Here is an 8,620-nt window from a genome sequence, read left to right on the forward strand (position 1 = left end):
ACACTGCATGGTTCCCTGATGGTTAGTTTCTGTTTGCTTGACAGTCAATGTCATTTCTTCCTCTTACAGTTTCTGTCTGAAGGTTATGCTGCTCACCTGGCCCAGCTGGAGTTCAGTCGCCGCTCCCGCCCGAAGAAGAGCAACTCGCGAATGATTTTACGGAAGGGGAGCTTTGGCCTGTCTGCTCAACCTGACTTCCTTCGGAAAAGAAACCACTTGCGCAGGACTATGTCAGTGCAGCAGCCGGACCCACCGTCCTGCAACCCTAAGCCGGAGCGAGCCCAGAGTCAACCAGAATCGTATAAGGAGGAGAGACACCCCCACAGCATCGCCTGGGCCCGGAGCGGAGGCTCCAAATCAGAGCCAGGCGTTTGAGCAGTGTACCATGGGCAACAGAGAGTTCCAGGCTATGTCCAGGTTCTGAAGGTGCGCTCAGAAAAGCAGCTTGTGCATTATGATGCCCATTCTTGTTCCAAAAGATATTGGGCTAGAATTTCATCTAGTGTCCAATAAATGGCAGAAGTGGCTTGGGCAGCACTTCTACCCGTGCAAATGACCAGGCGTTGACCACTGCAAATCTTCATTTAACTAAGGGAGCCAAGGATTTGGAAGGCTGCCAGTGTGGGGGGAGAAGCTTTGCCTTCCAGGAGGGTATATTGGGGAATTCACAGATGGAAATCGTTAGGAGCATCTTCGTAGTTTCCCAATATGCGCTCCCAGTGGGTGTGTTCCCCCACCGTGAGCATCCGTTCATAACCTCAGCTGAATATCTTTACCAGTGATCGTGGCCTTTAGATAGTTACTGAGCCAGACCTCAGTCACACCTATAGCACAGGTGAGTTACTAGTCCTTCCAGCATGTCAAAGACGACTGTGGTTCTCTGTTGCCAATGAGATACTCCAAAAGATCGTTTATACCTGTTCTATGTCTAAGCTTGATACATAGAATAACACAATGTAATGTTGGCATAACCTCTGGACAAGAACTGAATATTTATCACTTCTCTCAAAAGCACTCTGGGTCTTTGCTTTCCAGAACTGTAATGGAAACCTTGTAGACGGATGCCCAGTTTGACATGTGAGTGTTGGCAGGACAGAGAATCCCTGCCTTTACTTTAAGATTTGTTGCTAAGACTTGGATTGATTAAGATCAAGTGGACTTCACAGCAATTTGTTTCACTCACTTGTTTAAATGGAAAAGCTTCTCCAAGCTTCAAGATCAAAGTGACGAACAAAAACGGTTCAGGCCATTTTGGCATGGCATAAGGTCAGGTTGTCTGAACAGTCATCTGTAACCCAGTCTCCCATAACCTGTGGTTATACAGAGCATAGCCCCTGGCACTATTTGTATAATGGAAATGACTCAGCTACCCAATCAGATGAAGATGATGAAGGAAAATGCTCTTGTTCAATTAGATTTGCTTTGATTAACTTGTTACAGACATGATTAAACTAAATCACTTTCTTTAATCCTGCTAATTTGTAATCATTTAGTCAGAGCTTCTACTTTGCAATCAAGCTAGATTTAAAAATTCTTTTCTTCTAAAAACTAAATCCTTGCTGTTGTGAAGTTACCGTTTCTTATGAGGCATCCTTAATAAAGGAAAGGGCCCACAGTCAAGATGTGAATTCCTCAGTTCTCTGTAGCCTGATCTAAGGGTGCCTGATTTTTTTTTAACTCAGTTTCATAATTTCCAAAATTGACAAGTTTTTTGTTCCCTTTCAGTACTTTTATCTTTGCAAGGAAAGAATTCATTATTTTACAAACAAAATACCTGAACAAGTTATTCACCAGAACTTGCAGAGCCAAGTGGGATAATTAAAAAAAATTAAACGGCTAATTCAAAGTGACATAAATAGTGCAGGGCTGGGGTTCTCGTTAATGTTGGAACTGTTAAAAATCAGATGGAAGGGTTTGGGCCTTTTGTTGTTGGATGTAGTCATTATGTAGCTCTTGTGAGGTACAAGTATTACTAGCCACTTGTTTGTCCAAACCTGAATGTCGCTCTTGTCTAAGGTGGTGTAAATAACCATTAGAAGGGCAACCGTTGTGCCCTATTGTTATACCCAGGCAACACTGCCCTGAAATTGAAGTCCAATTCCTCAAAGCTACCTTTTGCATGACATTTTTGCATCCATTCCTGAATGAAGGCTGTGATAAGGTGTAGAGTTGAAATGTGCTGGTGGGGCATTCATTGAGTATTGATGAGTAGGTGCTGATTGACTTATTTCATTACTTTATTGAGGATTGATAGCTGTTGTAATTAGTTTGTTTAGAATTAGTCAACTGGAATTTCTAGTGGGGTTCTCACAATCCCATGCTGTAAATTTGCTAAACCTAGAGAAATTGTGTACATAGCTTTTGTTGCCATTCCTATGGTCTTATTATATAACACTTTTCACTGTATTTTAACAGATACATGTGACAATCAATCAATTACAACCCCAATAGAGTTCTACTCTACTGGGGTTGTAATTTTTTGCCATTAAGGTCAATCTAGACAATTTTCAATAACACCAGGTAGTTGACAATGGTAGCAGCTATTCAAGCCATTGGACTAAGGGAGGAACATTTGGTGTCACATTGTCAGTACTGCAAACAAGATGTTATTAGGCCACTTAGCCTTCAATATGTCCAGTTCATTCAACAAGTTCATAATGTCAGGCAAAGTGAGCATAAGTAGCAAGACAGTGGCATGTATCATAGTGGAGTCATGGGAAAAGGCTGTCCTTGTGGCATTTTTAGCTGAAGAGACTGGCAAAGAATTTTGTCTTGATCCTTGAATTTAAATTGTAAGGCTTCATCATTGTTAAAACTTGAGATGTTCATGCAGCCTGCTCTTCCAGTTAGTTGTCTATGCTCTATTCTGCTCCACTGGTGGGTTGGGAGGCTTCATTCGCAGCTTTTAAATGTGAAATCATGTGTTCTTTCAATGACCTTCTACTTCTGGTGTTTAGCACATGTGTACTGTAGTGTCAGTGCTTGATGCTGCTGCCGCCACACTTTTCTGCTATCCTTGGTGGACCAGAGTTGGTTTCCTAGCCTGATGCTGATGGAGAAGCGTAGGTTGTGAGGTTGCAGATTTTGTTTGTACAAAACTTCTTACTGCTGATATCCCATAATGCCTCACAGATGTCCCATCCTTAGACTGGATAATGGAGGGAACCCTCAGGTGATAAGACTTGATCAGCCTTAAAGGCGATGCAGTGAGAATTCCTACCAGTGCTGGATAAATGTGTCTGTGACAAGGTGTGTGGGTGAAAAAGATCAGAAATGAATCTGACCACAAGAATTGTGTTACCTTTGATTTTAATCAAAATAGTTCAATATTGAAACCAACATATGTCTTCTGCCTTCATCGATCACTCATGCTATGCTTTCCCCTTTCCCACCATAATCTTTCTCATTCTCACTGCGTCACTTTTGAGGTTGAACCGTTGAATGGTCTTGTTGTCCATTATCGAATCCAGTGGAACCACCTCAAGCAAAAGTGCCTTTTTCCTTCTTTCCAGTCAAATCATCTTACTTCATCAAAATTATCATCAAAGATGATCCTGGATCCCTCAAAAGAAAACTTTTTTCCTCAATCTCCTTTTGTTCTTTCTGGCTTTGCCTCCGAATCTGCGGTACCCATTGTGATATGATTAAGGACATGCAGTTTGTCGCCTTTGGCCCTTTCTACTTCTGGTGCATGAGCCTTGATACCTTAACCACATATCATACCACAGCTTCTTCCCCAGTTTCTGCTGTGCTCATTTGTTGCTAAATATGCTCTTCCTACTGCAGTCAATACACAATGATAAAAAAAACCTTGTATTTCATGGTGTTTGTTGATTTAGATCCCTTTGCACAACAGTCCTTCTTAACCCTGCCTTCTCCCCTTCCCTAAAAGTCCATCCTTAACACCTTTATTCTCTCCAGATTTACAAAATCCCTTTCTCTTCTCAAGGATCTTGAAAACGTAAGTATTACTGATCTACACTTGCATTGCCACTATTTCAGGTTTCAAATACTTTAATTAGATGTCTACTCCTTCCATAGCATCAAATCTATGTCCAGAATCATCAGTTGCATTGGATATATATGTAGGATGAACTTTCTCCCCTTGATCTGTACCTGCCCGATTTGAAATGGTTGATTGCTGCTTGAAACTAACGTATTCCCACCTATCCCAGCAATGTCAGTATATTTCTGGTGGTGACCTTTCTTCCCACATCTGTGTTAATATCTTTGATCAGCTAAGCTTTCACCCTTGATTCCTGTTTTCCATGATGGCCTTTAGTGATCTTGTCCATAAGCACCAAATCAGCTTCCAGTATATGCTGCTGATGCCAAGCTCCACTTCATTTCCAGGACCAGTGCTATTCTATGTATATTTTTTGTTTGGGTATAGCTGTGCTGGAACATTTCCCTACTTAAATGGCAAGACTGAAACTGTTCCAATAATCTTCCAACAAAAAGTCACATCCTTAAGACACACCTTCCCAGCTTCAACAGTTTTCAGAGTGAACATTCAGATGAAGATTCAGATCCTAATATCCCAACCATCATAATGACCTTCACTGCTACTACTGCAACATCATCTAACTGTACCTGAACCTAATCTCCACTGTCACTGAAATGATTATGGCTTCAAAACTTTCATACTGTTAATACCCTTAAAAACATTATTTTAGACAGGAAACCACCATCAAGATTGCTTCTAAAACTGCCCTCTTGCAAATTAGTTCCAGCTATTTTGGTCTTGCTGAAAGTGCATTGTAAAGTAGCCAGACAATCCAAGACTATTGATTTCTACTTTCCATACATGAAGATGTTTACAAATTCTCCCACATGCATCCTGTCCCACTCATTTTGCTTATTTTGAATAATATCCATTGCTCCATTGTCAATGCATTGCATTCAGACTTCATTCTGGCACCTTTCATGGTCCTTTATCTACATTCCTGCAGACCAATATCCCGAATTATGCTGCTGTATCTTCCAAAATTAGCCTCTTGCATATTCTGCCTTCCTTTGTCCTTTGCTGGACCTCACCATATATGCCTTGGTCCCAACCTTAGTACTGCTGCCTCACAGTGCCAGGCAACCAGGTTTGATTCTAGCCTCGGACGACTGTCTGGTTGGAGTTTGCACATTCTTCCTCTGTCTGTGTGGGTTTCCTTCAGGTACTCCAGTTTCTTCTCACAGTCCAAAGATGTGCAGTCCAGGTGAATTCGCAATGCTAATTTGCCCATAGTGTCCAAGGATATGTAGGCTAGATAGATTAGTCATGGGAAATGATTGGTTACAGGGATAGGGTTGGGGGTGGGATGCTCTTCAGAGAGACAGTGTGGACTTGATGGGCCAAATCGCCTGTGTCTAAACTACAGGCATTCTGTGATTCTACCTTGCTAACTTTCAAAGTCTTTCTATGTGACAATATTTTTCATTTCTGCTCTTACCATCCCATTAACTGTTGCCACACATTTCTAATGTTTTCTCTATTAAAGGTGCTGTTTAATTTGTTTAGTTAAGATCAATTGATAGCCTTCTTTCTAGGTTCCACTGGTGGTTTGTTATAACCCGAACCAAGCTGTCCAAAAGTAGCCTTCACTGTTCCGACTTATAACATTCCCATCTTGGGCCGAAATATATCCTAACCTTTTTCCTGTGTGGCAGGTGTTTGCTTACATTGCTCATATACAAGTAGCGTTGTGCCAAAGGAACTTTGAGGTAAGTTGCAGTTTCAGAACATGTCCATTGGTCCTATTGCCTCTACTGTAATTTATGGCACAATGACCATTTCAACTTGGTGAATGAATCAGGCAGAACTGCAGTTACTGTGCATTCCCTATGAAGAATCCAAATCATTGTTTTGTTTAGTTTGTCTATATTTGTACAATGTAAATGTGAATAACGGCAAGAGGATACTCACTAAGTCAACTGCAATCTCTAAAAGAAAGTTATCAGATATTGCAAAGAAAGACAATTTCCAAATCATCAGTTGTACATATTGCATGCACACAAGATTCTTTAGCTGATTCTATATGGAATAAGCAAATATAACCAAACAGAAATTGTCAGGGTGGGATGGTTGCATTGACCCCAATCTCCCTGCTCCCACCCTTTCCAAATCCCAAACTAACCGATTCCCAACTGTTTATTTGCCTAGAAGTTTCAATTTATATCATGACTCAGCCGTAAATTTGAGGGTCTTCGGTACTGAGAGTTTGGAAAATAATCAGCATTTCAAACCTTCAGCAAAAGTAGCTGATGAGCTGCTGACCACTTGCCAGCCCAAAAGAGAGTTTGTGACAAGTTAACTGCAAATGACAATAACTTCATAAGCCAGAGCTGCACTTACTTACTGAGGGAGCCTTGATTTTTGGCTCATTCAATCAGCCACGCAGATTAACAGAACAAAATTGGAGGAATGAGAAGGATGCCGAAGACTCTCATTTAACTCCTGTATAGATTGATGTGTGACTTTTACACATCTACAATGAGTATTGTGAAGGACTTCTTTCTGAAGAATAGATATATTGATATTTGTTATTTCACTTGCGTGTATTTGACCTGGTCACAATAGTATAATTGTTCACAAATGTTTAAAGATAATTGTCTGATTGTTTCACTATATTAAAAGACTGCAGTGTTTCATGTAGTTGCATATCTGCTTGACCAAAGTATCTCATCCCTTACAAAGTGCAATGTGTTGAGTATTTAATAATTTATTTTTGTATAGAGTACATGGTGTAAAACTGTAAAACTGTGTTTTGCTTGTGTTCCTTTGTGATATGACAGACCGATGCTGTATTTTGTGTATCAGGTGGTCTAGATTTTTATGTGTACAGTTTTGCATTGCGTGTACTCGAGATGAAAAGTTGACTGTACGGTGCTAGTACAGTTTCTAAGAGAATGGTTTTATTTGTTTAACTGATTTGAACACGTTTATTAAAGTTATAACGTGGTTTTTGTACAGAAACTGCATGGAATATGGTTTCTTAGTCCTTGGCAAGTTAGGAATTAAAGACTGGGGCTTTTTTGGGAGTCAGGAGAAAAGTAATAAATATGACCAGTAAAATGGAGAATTGGCATTAGTAATGTAAAATTGAAAGGTTAAATCTTGAACATTGTTTAGCCACTTTGACACCTGACAGCAATAGTATCAGCAGCTCACTCAACATCATTTGGTACAATTGATGGTATAAATCAAATTTGGAGACTTGGAATTCCATAATAGGATAACAGGACTTCTCAACAATAGTAAATGTTCCCAGCACAATTATTTCCTGGATACATTTTTTTGTACAGCCTTACATTGAATTTTAAGGTGGGGGGGTGCGGGGCAGTGAGTTGCCTGTATTCTGTACACCTCTTAAGTAACACAGCTAAAAATCTGCATTCCCAATCTTTCAGTCTCTCTTCTGACCAAATTCTAACTTTTTAGTTCTATGGATAGTGACTAAATATCGTTAATTAGTCATTTCTTAAGTGGCAGGTGGTAATTATAGACAGACATCCTTTTTCAGTGGATTGACAGCGTATTCTAATAGATAGTCTGCATATTCTTAAATCCATCCTTTGCTTGTTTCTGATGTGGAAGTGCCAGTGTTGGACTGGGATGGACAAGCTCAGAAGTGACGCCAAACCAGGTTATAGACCAAGAGGTTTATTTGAAATCACAAGCTTTTGAAGCACTGCTCCTTTTGCGAAGGGCTATCCTTCTGTGAAGGAGCAGTGCTGATAGCTTGTGATTTCAATTATACCTCTTGGATTGGAACCTGGAGTCATGTGACTTCTGACCTTGATTGTTCCTGAATGTGACTCCAGCAAACGTAACTCACATTGATTTTCAGAATGGTCATTTGCTTACTACTCATTCAAGGCTGTAAGAAATGAGCCAGTATTTGAATCAGGGAGCACAAAAGCAGAACCTTGAGGACTTGTATACTACTGGGCCAAAGAGACTGGTTTGGGTTGGGAATGTGATTTCCTTATAGGCAGGTTTTGCTGAGGATCTTTCCTGTAGCAACATAATAAACATTCCATTTGTGGGCTCCCCAAAAATTGGGGAGTAAAGGATGGCTATTCTGTTCAGTCAATCAAATCAAAAAATTTTAATTGCTAGAGCTATGTTACAGATTACAGCGATTGTACAGATTACACAACAGCATTTCGATCTTGCAGTTGTAACTACTGCAGGAATGAATAGGAGTCTGTGAAGGCTTTTGCAGATTCCTCACTCTTTCCTGGACGTTCTGCTGTTGGATCTTCAGGATTGCTGTGAGAGTGAACTCTCGCAAAGCCAAGAGGAAGAGAACAACTCCTTCACTCAAACAAACATGGATGTAAGTAGTCATCAGCAGCAGGAACCTGTTAGTAGTCTGTCACTAGACAGGACGCAAGATGATTCAGGAGCTCGGGAGGGAATGACAGGCAAATACTACAACGTGCTCAGGAAACAAGGCCCATTCTCAACCTGTCCAGCATTTTCCTGTACTGCAGCCCTCGGGACTTCAACATGTGCAGTCCATCCCTCTCCTGGCACCATCTGAACAACGATCGCTCAGACACCCCAAATGTCCACTTACAGTTAAACAGCCTCTCCATAAAAGTAATTTAGGGTACCTTCCTG

General features: G+C 40.6%; 1 protein-coding gene across 6 annotated transcripts in view; it reads left to right on the plus strand.

Annotated features, from left to right (window-relative positions):
* The window catches only part of pitpnm3 (PITPNM family member 3), a 624,224-nt gene extending 618,922 nt beyond the window's left edge, over positions 1-5,302 (plus strand). For all 6 annotated transcript variants that reach the window (XM_048557117.2, XM_048557116.2, XM_048557121.2 and 3 more), the window contains one exon: positions 70-5,302. In XM_048557117.2, the coding sequence (XP_048413074.1) occupies positions 70-375 (306 nt within the window). In that variant the 3' untranslated portion in view covers positions 376-5,302. The remainder of the gene's footprint in view (positions 1-69) is intronic.
* The last annotated feature ends 3,318 nt before the right edge of the window (positions 5,303-8,620 follow it).

Source organism: Stegostoma tigrinum, chromosome 27, assembly GCF_030684315.1.
Source record: "Stegostoma tigrinum isolate sSteTig4 chromosome 27, sSteTig4.hap1, whole genome shotgun sequence".
NCBI classification, from domain to species: domain Eukaryota; kingdom Metazoa; phylum Chordata; class Chondrichthyes; order Orectolobiformes; family Stegostomatidae; genus Stegostoma; species Stegostoma tigrinum.